The sequence below is a fragment of the Bos javanicus genome, chromosome 8 (genome assembly GCF_032452875.1).
Source record: "Bos javanicus breed banteng chromosome 8, ARS-OSU_banteng_1.0, whole genome shotgun sequence".
Classification (NCBI taxonomy): Eukaryota; Metazoa; Chordata; class Mammalia; order Artiodactyla; family Bovidae; genus Bos; species Bos javanicus.
In genome coordinates this window covers 71,048,920-71,066,715 of record NC_083875.1, presented here as the reverse complement: position 1 = coordinate 71,066,715, position 17,796 = coordinate 71,048,920, and the positions used below count along the sequence as shown (strand labels likewise).

General features: G+C 49.4%; 1 protein-coding gene across 2 annotated transcripts; it reads right to left on the bottom strand.

Annotated features, from left to right (window-relative positions):
* Positions 1–2,565: 2,565 nt before the first annotated feature.
* Positions 2,566–16,082, bottom strand: CHMP7 (charged multivesicular body protein 7). 2 transcript variants are annotated; one of them, XM_061425844.1, is made up of 10 exons: positions 15,683–16,079; positions 13,586–13,757; positions 7,782–7,967; positions 7,511–7,644; positions 6,314–6,362; positions 5,950–6,069; positions 5,569–5,667; positions 5,275–5,335; positions 4,319–4,498; positions 2,566–4,105 (listed from the first exon to the last, which is right to left on the bottom strand). In XM_061425844.1, exons 1-10 carry the CDS (start codon positions 15,979–15,981, stop codon positions 4,053–4,055), a joined length of 1,353 nt encoding a protein of 450 aa, XP_061281828.1. In that variant the 5' UTR covers positions 15,982–16,079; the 3' UTR covers positions 2,566–4,052. The 2 variants fall into 2 exon arrangements, with proteins under 2 accessions (XP_061281828.1, XP_061281829.1); XM_061425845.1 differs by lacking the exon at positions 5,275–5,335 and having other exon boundaries at positions 15,683–16,082.
* Between the last annotated feature and the right edge of the window lie 1,714 nt (positions 16,083–17,796).

Here is a 17,796-nt window from a genome sequence, read left to right as displayed (position 1 = left end):
ACTTCAAAAGAAAAGAGGGTTGCCAAACTCCCCCATCAACCCCAAGGCCAAGTTGAGTTTGGATTGCTTTTGCGTCAGCAGCTCTGCCAGTGGCCACATCCTTCTAAATGGCTCTTTTCCAATGGCCTTGATGACTTTTCAGCAGATTGAACTAGAACATCCTGATCTCTTTCTGGGGGTCTACTCAACCTTGGATGCTCTCTCCACACTTCAGGCAACAGTTACTATCACATAAGCTTCACTCTTCCTGGGCCCTCCCATGACTGGGTGACCAACCTCAGAGCCCACCCAGCTGCAGGCCTCTGGCCAAGAGCTGCTTTCTGGGAGGCCCAGAAGGTTCTGAGGCTGCACCGCCCCCCCGCCCCTTTGCTCCCAGCAACACACCCCACCCAACACCCTTCACACACATCGATGTCCCCAGCTTGCAGGAACTAGGGACTCCCCAGCCGCTTTTCCAGGCATTTTCTGTGGCACTTCCCCAATGCCAGTCACAAGACAGCAAGGATTCAAGAGAAGGGAGAAGCAGACCACCCAGAGGGACCTTAAGAGAGGCAGAATTTCCAGAGTCACCTTGTCTGCTCCTCTTTACAGATAAGAAGTGAGAGGCTGGTTTCCAAAGCTGCTAGTTAGTGGCTAAGGTGGAAATGACAACCCACCCCAGTATTCTTGCCTGGGGGGGAATCCCCTGGACAGAGGTGCCTGGTGGGCTACAGTCCATGGGGTCACAAAAGAGTCAGACACGACTGAGCGACTGAGCGCTCACAAACAAGGTGAGAACTGCAAACAGATTTCCTGATACCCAGTCAGGACCAGTCCCCACCTGATTCGTTACATTTTCTCAATGTGATTGATCTCAGTGGAATCACGGAAAAATGATATTCTAAAACTCATAGATTACTTGACAAGATTCTAAAAACCCAAGGAAGTATTCAAGGGAAATGAGAACCTGGCTGTAGCCTCTTTAAATGAAGCCTCCCTGAGCCCTAAAGTCCATACTGTGTGTCTGGACCCCACAGGGCCGTGTCTGAACTTGATTCAGCTCCATAGATGTGATTTCTCTCCACACAGAGGAAAACTCACCAATTCCCTTAGTAAACTGAGTCAGCTACAAGAGGAGAATCCTGAGGCCAGACCCAGGCCCCCCATGGGGATACCATGCTGAAAATGTAGTCCCCACCAGAGGGTGGCTTCCTGTCTTCAGTCTGATCCAGCCTAGACTCAAACCTCTTCTTTTAATTTCCTGTCCCATAGTGAAGAACCAGGCTGAAACACTGAAACCAGGACTCCTTAGTAGCTCAGGTCAGCAGGAGAAAGTAACAGAAGAACAGATAAGAGGCTCATAGTCTGGGCACTCAACTTTTTTGGGAGGTGGAGTGGGTCCCCTACTACAGCTCCACACTGGAGAACCTGGTCCAACTTCACTCTGTGTTCAGTCTATCAGCTGTGTCCTACTCTGTGGCCCCGTGGACTGTAGCCTGCCAGGCTCCTGTCTGTGAGACTTTTCAGACAAGAATACTGGGGTGGGTCGCCATTCTCCTCCTCCTGGGGATCTTCTCCACCCAGGGATCTTCACTCTATTCTGTTCCAGACGTCTCTGCTCCAGGCTCCTCGTGACTCCTTTTCCTGTTTAGTTCACCTGCTGACGTACCTAGTGCTGCGGCACAACTTCCAGTCTGTTCTAGCTCTGCTCTCAGGTTCAAAGCCTGTCTCCCCCAAGGATGACAAACCCCACAGTTGCAACATGTGCTGAATAAATACTGGTGCCAGGCTAAAATATGGTCATACAGGCAGAGGAAAGAGAGCTGGGAAAAGAAGACAGTAAGGAAAACGATGGCAGACTCTTAAATAAAGGAGGTCATTGAATAACAGTGTCGGCCTGAGAGAGTGATAGGGTAGGCTGCCCACTTTCACAGCAACTCAGGACACCTGCTTGGGAGCCAGTCAGCCTTCTCCTGTGGCGCCAGTGTGTATGCTGGAGGGGAGGATGGGGGAGCAGGAACAAGGCACTTGGACAACCTAAAGAACAGACATCTTGAACTTATGGTTGCTGGGGGGTGGGGGGATGAGGGGTGGAAGGGATAGCTAGGGAGTTAGGGATGGACAGGTACATACTGCTAGATTTAAAATGGATAACCAACAAGGACCTACCTCTGTATAGCACATGGAACACTGCTAAGTGTTATGCGGCAGCCTGGATCAGAGGGGAGTTTGGGGGAGAATGGATACTTCTACATCTAAGGCTGAGTCCCTTTGCTGTTCAGCTGAAACTATCACATTGTTAATCGGGTATGGTGGTGGTGGTTGAGTTGCCAAGCTGTCTGACTCTTGTGCCCCCAAGGACTGTGGCCTGCCAGGCTCCTTTGTCCATGGGATTCTCCAGTCAAGAATACTGGAGTGGGTAGCCATTCCCTTCTCCAGGAGAATTTCCCCACCCAGGGATCAAACCTGGGTCTCCTACATTTTAGGCAGATTTTTTACCAACTGAGCCACCAAGGAAGCCCATATACCCCAATACAAAATAAATAGTTCAAAAGGAGAAAAAAATAAAAGAGGAAGACAAAGCGCTTGGGCTTTTTCTTTTAATTATTTACCAGATAAAAAAAGAAAAAATAGTGATTGTTTCTTTTTACCCCCAGCATATCAGTTTCCCAAGGCCGAGTGGGAGAGAAATTTGTGGAACAGTGATCATGCTCCTGGCCTGGAGCAGATGCCTCCCCTCGCTCTCCGCCACCCCCAGCGGGAGGGGCAGGGCCAGGGGCCAAGCAGGCGTCTGGGACTGCAGCAGGGCAGCGGTGTGGCTGGTGTTCGGTCTTCTCCCTGCTGCCAGCACATTCATACCCTCTCCTGCCTGTCCCCCCACCATCCTCCCCTACTCGTCAAAGGAAGTAGGAAGATGGGCCTCCAGGAGGCGGGGCTGGGTGCAGAGCAGGACCGGGGAAGCACACAGCTGACGTGGCCAAGGCCACTGTCTTCTGCTTCTATTGCACATCCTGGCTCAGATGCCCTGCCCTGAGCGTTGGGCCACAACATAAGATGCTTTTGAAATTCAAACAAAAGAACCTGTGTTTTTCTGCCAGGCTCACGAAGGGAAGGTGTGCTGTTGTGTGGATTCTTCTGATTTGTGTTAAAGTTATATTTAAGTTATTCACCATGGGGGCAAGGCAAAGATACCTTTTTAAGAAAGCAGATGGGTTTCGGATTCCTGGGGCCCTGTAGTCACCTGGGCTTCTGTCAAGTTCAAAAGACCCAGAGTAACCCTTTCTCCAGTCAACAGACGTTCTTTTGCATAACATGGAAGAGGCAGCTATGGCCATCAACCCCACGAGACCCCTCTCCAACTGTCACGACTCTGAGCCACTTGGGGGTGACCTCTCTTTCTGAACACCTGGAGAATCTGACAGTGGACCCCAGGGAGCCCCAGTGCAGGCAGGGCTCTTCCCCACTCCCCGCTCTCGGGGCTTCTCCACAGGAGTAATGGGAAGGAACTGGTGTTTCCCCCCTTGTTTTACGCTGTGCATTTCTCCCCTAAAGTGGCAGCTGTTTGAGTCTCCTCCTTCTCATTACCAGAGGGAACAGAGAGGGGCTGGGAGCTGTGTACCGGACCAACAGACAGAATAAACTCCTCTAAACACGTGGGGCGCGGGGAGGGGCCATGAGGACAGACTCTGATTTGGCAAAGCTGCACAAACTCTTTCGCCTTCGCTGGCCAGAATGAGGCTGGTGGGGGAAGACAAACCTAACTGAGCCCGTGGCAGGACTGCAGGCTATGAGAGACGACAGGGCACACACAGAACCGTATAAACTGTGGCACTAGAAAGATGAGAAGGCAGGGCCATGACTCCGCTGGCAGCACGCCTCGGGCGCACGCTTCCAGAAACTCTCAGTGCCCGTGGTAAGTGGCGGCATCCAGATGCAGCAGCGCTTGTCCTTCCTCCTCTTCCCAACACATTCCGAGTTTCTCGTTTAAATAACTATGTACACACACACACATACACGCAAGCCTGGTCTCTCTCTGATGTGAGGGTCCTTCACTTGAGGGTCCTACAATGGCTTTAGAGAGTTGGTTCCAATTGTCTTTTTGGAGATTTCCTGCTTGGGACCAAACCTGCAGGGAGAAGAAATGGCTGAACTCTATGGCAGATCTCTCAGATGAAAGCACCCCAGTGTTTAAGGGACTGAGTCTTAATATAAATAAGGAGCCCAGGACTCCCTTCCCCCATTTGGTACCCTGGCAGATGGAGCAAGCGTGTTGGGACCCATTAACCATGAGCCAGAGGGTCACAAGCCCACCAGCCACCCTTGGAACACAGCTCCCTACCTCCCTCTGATAAGGACAGTTTCTCAAGTTCAGCTTCAAGTTCGGCATCTGAGATCCTAGTGTTAGGCACACTGTTGATATAAAACGTCTCCTGGGGGTTGTAGGGCAGATCCGAAGGTTCTTTGGTGGTGTCCTGAAGCAGGATGTCCAACTCCTTCTCCAGTTCCTCACTGTCAAAGTCTGGCGAGAAGAGGCGACATAAGGACATGAGGAAGTCCAGGGAGGAAATGCATTAATGATCAAGGACTGTGGACAGCAAACCCAGCTCAGCCTTACAAAAGATGCCCAGGTCTTCTTGAAGGATTACTTAAAAAAACTGTGTGATGGGCTTCCCTGGTGGTCAAGTGGTTAAGAGTCTGCCTGCCAATACAGCAAACATAGGTTCAATCCCTCGTCCAGGAAGATCCCACAGGCTGTGGGGCAACTAAACCCATGCACCACAACCACTGAGCCTGCGCTGTAGAGAGCCCGTGCTCCATGACAAGAGAAGCCACCACAGTGAGAAGCCTGAACCCTGCAACTAGAGAGCAGCCCTCGCTTACTGCAACTAGAGAAAGCCCATGAGCAGCAACAAAGACTCAGCACAGCCAATCAATCAATAAATCAATCGTGTGAGTTGGGAGGCAAAGGGCACCTTTGAGCGGATACTCTTTGTCCACACACAGAGCTAAGTCATTGAGGAGGTTTATTTTGTTTACACCAAGGAACTGACCCTGCTTCTCCTTGCCCTAGGAAGATGCCCAGGGATTAAGGGGCCCTGGAGTGCTGAGGGGCTGGTGAACAGCCTGTCAAGGAGGAAAGGCCAATTCCTTCCCATTACTCCTGCAGAGAAGCCCCGGAGATGGGGGAGAGCCCTGCCTGCATTAGGAGAACAGATCCTGGCCAGACCTATCCCCACGCAGAAAGGCGAAGTCTGCTTAGAAAGGAAAGACGACAGAATCATCTTGTCAACTCACCTAGGCCATTGGTTACCCCGCCAGCCAGTGTCTGAGAAACTTCGTCCTGGGTGTCACACAGCTGCAAGAGAAAGGCGCCAGGCCATGAACTCTGAATGCATCTCTGGGGATCTCAGTCTTTGGGTTTCAATGTTCAGGGTTACAAAGTGGTGCTGTCCCATCTGAAAACTGGGGGAAGCATCCTCAAGTTCACAAGGTCAACAGTTGGGGAAAGAAGTAAGTATCAATACAACAAAGTCACTTCTGTCCTCAGAACTGTCTGGTGTAGGTACATGCCCTACCCAACCCCCATACCTCCTGGATCTGATCCACAAGGCTCTCCGCCTTCTCCACTGTGACATCCTTCATGGAGAGTTTCAGCGCTCCCACCCCAGCCTGATAGGCATTGAAAACCTAAAGAGAAAGCAGTGGTCAGTGCAGATAAAGAGCACTGGGCAAAATATAGACCACATTGTTTTGTCTCCAGAAGACAGCTTTGGTTTTTTTCCCCTTACCCAAGCACGATTCACCCCATGTCAACTGAGCCCAAAACTTCCCAACAGGAGGGGCAAAGGCAGTCCCACCATATCCTGAAAGAACCCAGCCTTCTCCAGACAGCAAAGCCTCAGTGGAAGGGAGAAGGGACGGATACCGCACAGAACTGGCCAAGCACTGGGGCAGAGGGGCAGTAGCTACCATCTGATCTGTCTGCGAGGCATAGATCCGGTCCAGGATGCCTTGAACTGTGTCCAGCTTGGCATGCAGGGCCTCGATGCGCTTCTCTGTCCGCTGCTTTGCCTTGAGAGACCTCAGGGCCTAGTGGGGCATGGAGACATGGTTAACACCAAACCAGGTAGGCCAAAGGGCCCAAGGAAGAGAGCCCTTCCCAGAAGGTAAGATCCACCCCGGGTTTGTAAAGCAAGCCATCATGATGCCTGGGCCACCCACAGACGTTCTGCTCTAGCCTTGAGAAGGCTGCTCCCTGAACTGGGCTCCTCTCACTGCCATCCTAGGGCACCAGGACACAGCTGGGGGTGGGGATTGGGGAGACAAAACTTACCAGCTGCTTCTTCCCTGCTCGGCATGCCCGGCGGGCTTCTTCTTTATACCTAACAAAGGGACAGCTTAAGATGACGAGGCCATAGGAGGGGGATGGCAGGGTCCTCAAGTGTCCCCACAAGTAGCACTTTTGGTGAAGGTACTTTTCAAATCTGAAGGGCAAATTCATTTCACCCAGTGGCCAGAAAAACGATGCCCAACCGCCTATGGCCAAACCCCTGCAGCGGGTTGAAATATGAGCTAGGAGGGGAGGTCTGCATGTGGGGGAGGCAAATGACCAAGAAAAGTTATTTCAATTCATAGAGAGGGAAAACAGATCGACAAGGTGCCTTAAAGACAGACTGCCATCCTGGGAGCTGGCAGGTAGGGTGTGCTAAGTTGCTTCAGTCGTGTCCGACTCTTTGTGACCGCACAGACTATAGCCTGCCAGGTTCTTCTGTCCATGGGATTTTCCCAGGCAAGAATACTGGAGTGGGTTGCCATGCTCCCCTTCAGGCGGTCTCCCGAACCCAGGGATTGAACCCTAGTCTCTTATGTCTCCTGCATTGGCAGGCAGACTCTTTACCACTAACACCACCTGGAAAGCCAGCAGGCAGGGAATGACTTCCTAACACCTCCAATGACCTTGGCGTTCCCACAAGGTGGGGATTCTCCCGCTGTAAGAGGGTGTGAACAAGCACACTCTGATTCCACATCTATATATCCTACCTTTCGGGGAAGTGCTTACATGTCTTCAGCAGGGATGTCTTGCATGGTCATCCGAGGGGAAGGGCAGGGGTCCCTTACCAAGACCCCCAGAAGGCTGTTTATACCTGGCGCATTCACTACTATTGGGCTGGCTAAAGCGTTCATTCAGGTTTTTCTGTAAGATCTTACCAAAAAACCTGAATGAACTCTTCGGCCAACTCAACACATCCCCAAGCTAAGGGCTGGCTCAGTAAGCACTGGTTAAATGGACGATGGCTTGGAAGAACACAAACACAGTACTAACACCGCACTTGTAGGGGAGAATTCATTTTATTTTCCTTTGTGATAACTGGTGCTTTCTGTGACTGTTGCACTGAGCAGTTAGTACTTTCCTAATCAGCGAAATATAACCTTAATTCTTCTTTTTAAAGAGCCCACGGTTGCCAGTGCTTTGCCGGCTCTGAGGTCCGGCCAGGGTGAGGTCTGGGGCACTCAGCTCAGGGGGAGTTACCTCTCGGCTTCCTGGGACAAGGACTCCACCTTGCGGGACAGCAGCTGTTCACTCTGCATCAGCTGGTAGACCCCGACATCCACGTCGTTGACAGGAGAGACCTTAGCGTGGGGGCCTCGGGCAAACTTCACGATCTAAAGGGACAGGGACAACTTACTGCTGCTCTGACCCCGAATGCTGAGAAACCCCTGGGCAGGGGTTCTGGCGGCTATGTCAGCACACAGTGGACAAGGTCTCGGGGAGTGGGGTGAGAAGGAAAGTGTTCCCGTACCTTCTCCCCATTCTGCTCCAGGACGGTGACCCGCTTCTCTTTCTGCAGCTGCAGCAACACCAGGTAGAAGGTCCTCTCGTCCGGACAGGAGCCCGCACACAGAGTGCTGAGCTCTGACAGGGCCACCACGGGGTGCGAGGAGAGCGGGGAGTTCTGATACAGACGGTACACCTCCTCAGCCTTCTCCTGCAGGGGAAGTGCAAAGTGCTTGTGGGGAGGGATTCCTGCCCCCAGAAACCTGAGAGCCCTAAGCCTGTGCTTCAGATCCACGGTCACGTGACACGTGAGGTAAGAGCAGGGGAGCGCCCACCTTGTCCTCAGCTTTGGAAAAGGAAAAAGGAGTCATGTTTTTTTTAAACCTTGGAGGAATGTCTGGTGAGCATGCGTGAAATAAGGTACATGGTATGTTGGGAGCCAGCTCTGGGCTTGCCCTTCCATTTGGGACTCCGTGTTCCTGCATCTCCCTTGCCTATGGGCCCCTAAGGGGAGAAGGAAGCAGTGTGGCGTGGTGGCACGGCCACAGATGAAGAGCCAAGGCTGGTGCTCAGGCCAGCCTGTGTGATCCTGGACCAGTCGGTCTCACTGGTCATTGGCAAGCCAGAGAAGGTGGATGGAGATGATGTCTATAAACTCCCAGCCAGTCCCGGTCTCTCCACTTTTATGCCAAATGGCAATCCTGCAAACTGGAATAGTACCAAGTCTAGAAAGTGCCCCAAGAGGGAAGTATGGGATGGGATTTTTGTGAGAATTTAGGAATCTTTAGACTTAGATGAGAAGTCTAAGAAACATAGGTTCCAAGAAACAATGCCAAGGTCTTCCTCCTCTGTGCAAATTACACTTTCAGTCTTCTGCAAATAGGAAATATGTACTGAAGTATGCATAGGATGCTATGAAAATATAGAGAAGGACTACCCAGGAGTCCAGCAATTGCTCAGAAAATAATAGTTGTTGAGCAGAATCCCATAGGTAAGTCATTAGGTGGGATGTTGGTGGGAAAGTCATCTCAGGAAGAGGAATAGTCATGAGCAGCAGCATGAAATCTGAGTCTTCTTTACCACATATACAAAAATACCTACTACATTATTAAAATTTAAATTGAGAAAATGAAAGCATAAAATATTTGAAGAAAATGCTTTAAAAAAAAATCTTATTAACCTTTGAAGTAGAGGGTTATGTCTTTCTAAGCAAGAGCAGAAAAGTTAAGCCTTTCTAAGTAAGAGCAGAAATTCAGTAGCCAAAAAGGAAAATTTGAAAAATCTATAGAAATATAAAAACTTTTATATGGTAAAAGACATCATAAGTAAAAATTAAAACAAGAAACTGAGAGACAATATTAAATTCTTAATACTAAATATATCTTTTATATACATATATATATATGAAAGTGTAGTTTCTCTGTTATGTCCAGTTCTTTGAGACGCTATGGACTGTAGCCAGCCAGGCTCCTCTGTCCATGGGATTCTCTAGGCAAGAATACTGGAGTGAGTTGCCATGCGCTCCTGCAGGGGATCTTCCCAACCCAGGGATCAAACCTGGGTCTCTCATGCAGATTACAGTCTGTGGGGTCGCAAAGAGTCAGACATGACTGAGTGACTAAGCCCGCACACACGCGCACACACACACCCTTAATAAATAGAAAACTCCTACCAATAATATAAAAGACAAAGAATCCAAAATAAGAACAGGCAAAGGCTATAAAGAGGCAATTCACAGAAGAGAATATGTAAATGGCCAGTGAATAGGTGAAAAAATGCTCAAATTCCAAAAAGGAAGTATTTTTATTCATCAAACTGGCAATATTTAAAAGACTTGTGTTATCCAGTGCCAGCAAGGATGTGAGGAGACTGGGTACTTTAATGTAATCTTCGTGAAAGCATAAATTAGTACAAACTTTTGAAAAGTAATTTAGTAATTTCTGTTAAAACTTAAAATGTGCATACACATTTCTAGAAAAAAGTGAAGAGTATACATGTAGGCACAAGGCTGTCAAAGAAGTATTTCTTTGTAACAGAGAGAAATTGGAATGACTTAAATATCCATTTGTGTGGTAACTATTGGATAAATTGTGGCAAGTCCATTGATTATTATGCAGCCATCCAAAAGAATGAAGTAGATCTGTATCATGTAGGGACCTAGAAGGGTGCTCATGATAGATTAAGGTGGGAAAAAAAAAAAAAAAAAAGCTGGTTGTAGACCAATAGGTAAAATAAGGTAACATTTATATATGTATGTATATGGGCTTCCCTGGTGGCTCAGTGGTGAAGAATCCACCTGCCAATGCAGAAGACACAGGTTCCATTCCTGGGTTGGTTAAGATCCCCTGGAAATGGCTACCCACTTCAGTATTTTTGCCTAGAGAATCCCACGGACAGAGGCCCACCAGGCGGTGGGCTACAGTCCATGGGGTCGCCAAGACGTCACATATGACAGAGCAACTGAACAACAAATTGTGCATGTGTATATTCACTTACTGTGTTAACAAATATTTACTGACTCTCTACTATATACCAGGCACTGTTCCCAGGCCCCATGAAACTTCTCCCTTCTGGTGGGGGAGAAAGATAAAATACAAGTAAGTAAGAATTTCAGAAAGTACTAAATGCCAAAAAGAAGATAAAATGGAAAGTAATATAATAAGGTCAATAAGAAGGGAGTGTGCTTCTGCAAACAGAACTGGGAAGGGAATGTACCCAAAGAGGTGGAAATGGGATGAATAGAAAGGAAACTTTCTTTGTACAGTTTTTGCAAATCACAAACTCTATGGGCAATTTTTACTATTTTGTATTTCTTTCAAATAAGATTAAAACTTGCTGGCTGCTTTCTGCATTTAGACTTGGGAAAGCCAGTTTACCTCAGAAACAGGCTTTCTTTGGTTTTATAAAAATATCCAGATAAGACCCTTTATTTTCACACATGAAGACAAGTCTCCTTCCCAGAAGAAAACCATGTATCTGAAGTCATCATATATTTGGTAGCAGATGTCATCGAATGAGATTAAGCATCAAAGTGTTCTGTGTAGTGATGTAAGCTGAAAGTGAGGTTGCTCAGTTGTGTCCAACTCTTTGCGACCCCATGGACTGTAGCCTATCAGGCTCCTCCGTCCATGGGATTTTCCAGGGAAGAGTGCTGGAGTGGATTTCCATTTCCTTCTCCGGGGATCTTCCGGACCCAGGAATCAAACCCGGGTCTCCCGCACTGCAGACAGACGCTTTACCGTCTGAGCCACACAGAGTTAACATTAACAGTCCATGCCCCTGAAGAGCCAGATTTATTTCTCTATCTAAAGAGGATTAGACTTCTCTGCTGTCAAAAACTGTTGGTTCTTAGAAGATTTCTGTGATTCCACTCCCATCTACCCCCACCTCTGCCTTTGCTCTCAAAACACTGAGTCCAAAACCACAACTGTGAGGATAAATGGATGGACCCCCCACTGCTCCAGGTTGGAGAACACCTGAGGGAGAAGACCACAAGGAGGGAAAGGGCTGGCCCAGAACCACTTAAACCACCAAGCTGTGCGTCCCTGGCCGAGCCCTGGAGGCTGAGAGGGAGGGTAGTGCAGAGGGGGAGAGGTGTTTTCCTGAAGAAGATGCACGCTGCTTAGTCAAAAATCCCAGGGGACAGGGAGAGCAGGTAGGTTTTGGAGACTTGATCCCCAGGCTGAGGTGGCAAGGAGGAGGGCTGTCTGTCGGAGTGAAGAGAAACTGGAGCTTCTCATGGGGTGGGGGCTGGGGGTTGCGACCTGGCCCCAGCTGTGTGGAAGCCTCCAGAGCTCTGAGGCTGAACTTCAAGCGATTACGGCATTCAAATGTTAGTCACTCAGTTGTGTCTGACTCTTTGCAACCCCATGGACTGCAATCCACCAGGCTCCTCTGTCCTTAGGATTCTCTAGGCAAGAATACTGGAGTGGGTACCCATTCTCTTCTCCAGCGGGTCTTCTCAACCCAGGGATCAAACCCAGGTCTCCTGCATTGCAGGTGGATACTTTACCACTGAGCCATCAGGGAAGGTTGGGCTTGGTGAGTTTCAAAAATAACCAGTCTGCAAGTCTACTTTATAGACACTGTGTTCAGTCAACTTTATAAACACACACACACACACACACACACACACACACACACACTTAAGGTTACTATAACCTTGCCCACCACAGTCAGGTGGAGTGGTGGGGGTGACGCAGGTCTGCCCAGGGTTATAGAGTAGGTGGAGGGCTTCCCTGGGGGTCCAGTGGTTAAGAATCTGCCTTGCAATGAGGGGACACAGGTTCCATCCCTGGTCAAGGAAGATCTCACATGCCATAGAACAACTAAGCCCATGCACCACAACTACTGAGCCCATTTGGCTATAGCCCGTGCTCCGCAGCAGGAGAAGCCACCACAATGTAAAGCCTGTGCACCAGAACTAGAGAACAGCCCCTGCTGGCTGCAACGAGATAAAGCCCTCTCGCAGCCACGAAGATCCAGCACAGCCAAAAATAAAATCAAATAATCTTAAAAAAAAAAAAAGCGTGTGTGGAAGTAAAGATGTGGGGACAGCAAAGCTTGCCTGAGAAGGAGAGACACAGCAGTGACCAGTCGGGGCCCCAGGTCCCACAGGAGTCATCCTGAGATGGGAAAACGGGGTGGGTTTACAGGCTGAAGGAGAGCACGAAAGAGGGGGAAGGAATATACAGATCGGGGGGTCACTGGTGCCACTAAGGGCTGGGCGCATAGGGGACAGTGGAAGGACACTGCATCCTCTGAGCTTGGGGAGGAAGCAGGGCTGAGAGGAGGTCAAATTGGAAGCAGTAAGACAGAAAGTTGAAGTGCGACTAAGGGGATTCTATGTTCTCAGTGCAGTATCTGCAGAGAACATGAAGTGCATGTGTGGGGGGCAGGGGACAAGAACACCAGGCAGCAGAGTGGCTCCAAGGGCCCTCCTAAAGCTGGGACTTTGAAAGGGGCCCCACTCCTGGGGATAGAGCCATTTTTTTCCAGCAGAAATGAAGGACCATGGGGCTGATCTAAGGTGGTTGATTTGCTGGTGTCTCTGGTGTGGCCTGAGAGCTGCAGAGGAGCCAAGGGTGTAGATGAGAGAAGCAGTCCTGCATCAGTTGCATGCTCTGGGCTTTGGACAGAAGGCAGGCCAGGAGGAAGCTGAATGACCAGACGAGCATGAAAGGAAAAGAGCCTGGTGGTGTCTTTGCTGGTGGTAAGTAAGTGAAAAAGGACATCTGAGCCTAGTTTGCTGATTTGTTGTTGCTGTTTAGTCACTCAGTTGTGCCCAACTCTTTTTCAACCCATGGACTGTAGGGACCCATGGACTTTTTTTCGACCCAGGCTCCTCTGTCCATGGGATTTCCCAGGCAAGAATACTGGAGTGGTTTGCCATCTCCTTCTCCAGGGGATCTTCCCCATCCAGGAATCGAACCCGCATCTCCTGCACTGGCAGGCAGGTTCTTTACCACTGAGCCACCAGGGAAGCCCAGTTTACTGATTTAGGGGAGGGCAAAGCTGAAAGAGGAAATGGCAACCAAGTTTTCTAAACTTTAGTTTATCATTAATCCCTACAAATATAGAAATTACTCAACTGTGTGTAACTGACAATTTCTAGATAGAGGTTCACCCTTGAAAGATACAAGTCCAACCAACAACTCATTGCTACAAAGTATAGCAAAAGGAAGGTCAGATAAACTCAGTTATCAGCTCTGTCAACCCATAAAAAAGATTGGTTCATTTTCTAATGATTCACCCAAGCCACCCAAGAAACATGGAGGGTCCTGTCATCACCCCAGACGACACCCAGACCTCTCACTCCTGAGCACCCACCTTAAGAAGCTCCACAGCCACAAGCACCTCCTCAGCAGGAACCTTATGATCCCCTAGCATGTTGGAAAGAGTCCACTTGAGGGGCTTCAGCAGGAAGACTCCGACTCCCCAGGAGATCCAGCTGCTGTCTACACTGGCCATGAAGTCGGACTCCCGCTGCAGCTCCCCTCGACTGCCGGTGAAGAAAGAAAAGGGCAGGTGGTAGGCTTTACTGCAATGGACTCACCTCCCTCCTTAGCCCAAAAGGGAATGTGATCATCATCTTCATAAGCACCATTTACTAGGCACCTTCATGTCAGCTACTGTGAGTAATGCTGTTTACGCTCCAGCTCCAAGCCTCACAATTTTTGGCAAGAGAAAACTGAGGGACTGAGAAGATGACAGAGGCCAAAGCTAAACTATAATTTGGCTCCAAAACGCAAGCTCTCTGATAAGGCTCCAAAGACACAGGAGGCCACAGGGCCTGTGTTGAGACTTCGCTTGACGAAGGGAGCTCAAAACAATAAGGGATTAGTATCAAGGGCAAGACATGAGGATGAAGACAAAGCAGTTCAGAGAAAGGGTTTTCTGCTAGTCCTAAGTTTGGGTGTAGATAAGGCACAAGCATTTCAAAGTCCTAGTAATAAGGAGCTAATTTTACTGAATGCTTCCCATGGGCCAGTCACTGTGCTAAGGGGTGCTAAGGAGTATCTCTTCAAATACACAAAATAAATCTAAGTACAATCATGTTTTATAACTGATCAAACTGAGGCTTATGGAGAGGTACATATTTTTTCCTCAGTCACATAATTTAGCATACAGCAGAGCCAGGATTTGCACCCAGGCTATCTGGGCCTCAATCAAAGCTGTTAACTACTCTGCTATGCTGCTTCTATGGAAAAATGTCTCCCTCAGAAATTCTTCAGGTCCCAGACCCTGTCAAACTTCAGGAGGCCTCAGTGGGGTGCCAGCAGTCAGGAGAGGAGAAATAGAGGTACTACGGGTCTCTGGGTAGGAAGTGGGAGAGGATGGTCCTGTTGTAATAAGGAAGCTCAGATTCTTCCTGCCCCTCACTGACTTTTTCAGCTACTGTCTACCCTGTGCCCCACGTGGCGCATGAATGGAAACTGTCCTAGAACGGAGAAGTTCCAGAAATGCCTTGCCCCATCAATGTCAGTCAAGGGAAGGGGGCTGGGAGGAAGAAGATCTCTTAATTGGGAAGCGGGTTGAGCTAAAAGCAACATATCAAAGTTGGCTTTCTTCAGTCTCCGACCCCGATGAAGTCACTGTGCTAGAGAGGCCATTCAGGATATGACATATACAACATGAGTGCAAATGCTTGAGACTCAGAAGACCTCAGGGGCAGCCCTGCCATAACCTCTAACCATCTGTGTAACCCCCAGTAAGTTGCTGCATCTCTCTCAGACTCAGCTGCTTCTGTCTGAGAGGATAATTCTGTCACCGCAGGACTGCTGAAGGAGCCAGATGAAATGATGTAGGCAAAATACCTCACACAGCAAAGTGCTTTCATCTGTTAGATGTTCATGCTACCAGCCTCAGGAACCTAGAAAAACCCTGCACCTGTCGCACAGGTAGCACCCACAGGACCTTCTCGGATCACCAAGATACTCGGTCATGTCCTCCACTCTAAATAGCCTGTGCCAAGGACAAGCCAAGACAGGCCAGACACAATACCTGTGCCGGGGGGTTGTTGGCAAGGTCCCTACACACCTCTCCCCCATCACTACTTTCTTCTTAGCTCCACCCTTCCTTAATTCAATAAATCCTGTCTCGTAGACCTTCTGTTGTGGGGTCATTCACATTTGGAAGCCCCTATATAACGGGATTCCAGTACAGATCACTGTCACCTCCGCCAGGCTGGCTTCTCCTCTTACCGTCTGGATTGCATCTAATCAGGCTATCCTGGCCTCTCAATTTCCTCCATACTCTACCTCCCATTCCCTCCAAACACCCCTAACCTGGCCTCCTTAGCCCACTGAGCAAACACAGACGACTCCTGGAAGCCAGACCCGGGACTGGGCGCGGTGCGCCCGGGAGAACTGCCTGGGTCGCTGCCCATGGGGAGCCGCCCCGCCCCCCGGCCGGGCCCGCCCTCACCGCAGCAGGTCCTGCAGCACGGTGGCCAGCCCCAACGGGACGCTGCCCTTGCGTTGAAAGGCCTCCTGCAAGTCCCGCAGACGCAGGCGCACCACCCCCTGGCGGCGGCTGTGGCTCAGCACCAACGGCGCCCAGAAGCCCATCTTGCTGTCCCAGTCGGTGCTGTTCACCTCGCGACTCCTTTTGAAGGCGGAGAACAGGAAGGACATGCGCTCCTCATCCTCCTCCCACTCCGGGGGCAGTAGGCCCGCCGGGTCTCCCCCGGCCGGAGCCTCGGCCTCCCGTTCCGGGGACCACATCGGAACCCCAGCCCCGCCAAGGAACCGAACACAAGCCTGGCCCTAGTCCCCTTCCGCCCTGGTTCCCTCCCGGCTTCCGTTCCTGGGCCACCTCCTCCTCTGTCATTACGTCACCACCGCGTGAAATAAGTCTCGTACGTCCGCACGGCGCATGCGTCTCTATACCCGGCCTGCGCCAGGAGGCGAAAAAAATGACCCTATTTTCTAAGAAGCTCAGAGCGCTTGCGCTGACCCCTCCTCCCGCAGCCTTTGTGCGGAAAGGAGGACGTCGCGCGTGCGCGGCGGGTAGGTGAGCGTCGCGCCCCCTCGGGAATCATAGAGTTTGGCCGAGTGTTGTAGAGAGGCGAATGATTACGCCTCAAACTTGTGGTGGTTTCAGGTACTAGGACTCGAGAGTGTCGCTAAGGGGCCTCAGAGGCACCAGGATCGCCGCGTGGATCACCGTTCATCGCTGCTTGACCCGGCGGTCTTACTTCGGACATTTAAACTTCCAAGTTAGCCTTCCTTTACAGTAATGTCAGCGGATGAACAAAACTGTCACTCAAGCTCTGTGATAATGTATACACCGATTTTCAGGAATATACACGCTTCTACTTTTCTTGCTCCACACCTTCTACCCTGGAGTAACCCTTCTGTTTCCTTCTCAGAATCAGTATCCAACAGATCCCTTAAGATCGAACCCAATTCTAATCTTCCTTGAGGGACTTGCTTGGCGATCCTGTGATTAACACTCCCCGCTTGCACTGTAGGAGGCATGGGTTTCATGCCTGGTAGGGCAGCAGAGATCCCACAAACCTCGTGGCGAGGTCCCCAAACAAACAAATAAGAACAACAAAACCTTTCTTGAAACTATTTCAGACTGCATGATTGTTGATCTCTTTTCTGGAGTGGATGGGTTAGCATTTACCAGTCTGTGTCCTGATCCCTGCGGGCAGGTGAATATCTTGAATATCTACATCGCATAGTGGTCCCATAGAAATGTTTCATAAACTGAAAGATGCATAACTTGACTCTTGCCCTTCTAATATCTTAGAATATTGTTAGTCTCAAAAACAAAAAGAAGAAGAAAAAAAAACACCTCATGAGTAAGGAACATGTCTGGTGTCCTAAGAGTAATTGTTTTCTTTTTAACCGAACCATTTAAAAGGCAAATAGAGTTTCTTTAATGGAACCAGGTAACAATCATCAGAGTTGAATGTAAACTTGGCCTCTGCCCCTCACTGGCTGTGTGACCATGATTAAATACCTAAACTTTCTGAGCTGCTTTTGTAAAATTGTATTTCCTAATGGGGTTGTTTGAAGGAAATGTTATGTAAAATAACTGGCACATAATGTAGTAGGTGTTATCACTGAGTGGCAGGCTGTTTAATAGTTGGGACCCAGTTTAAGGAAGAATTTTAATAAGCATTTTGAAGGAGGAGAAGGGATATGATTGGTTACATGAATGAATGTGTCCACTGATATTAAGACTTTATGTTATATTCTTCCAAGAACGTTCACAGTCAATTTCTCATTTAATACTCATAGCAACTGACAAAAAATTTCCTTGACCACACTCTAGACAGGTCCTTCTGAAGCCGCTTCTTAATTATACTTGTTAACCTTGGCCTATAAAGATGTAAACAAAGACTAACATAGCTTCTAGCAGCTGAAGGCATATTCACAGGATGACCCTAGCCACCTGTTAAAGTGCCTACCTGAGAACACTCAAGGTTGTCAAAAACTTTACTGCTTGTTTCCATCCAACACCTGAAGACAGGGCCCCTGTCTCTTGGCCTCTGTGGGAGGGGAGGAATCTTACTCTGATAAGCCCTA

Bases quoted from the DNA above. Each gene is read 5' to 3' on its own strand.
- CHMP7 (XM_061425845.1), bottom strand. From the start codon at position 15,981: ATGTGGTCCCCGGAACGGGAGGCCGAGGCTCCGGCCGGGGGAGACCCG. The intron at 13,758-15,682 runs GTGAGGGCGGGC...CTTCACCGGCAG, and splicing joins GTGCTGCAGGACCTGCTGCG to TCGAGGGGAGCTGCAGCGGG. The intron at 4,499-5,568 runs GTATGGGGGTTG...TCTTCTCGCCAG, and splicing joins TTGTGGATCAGATCCAGGAG to ACTTTGACAGTGAGGAACTG.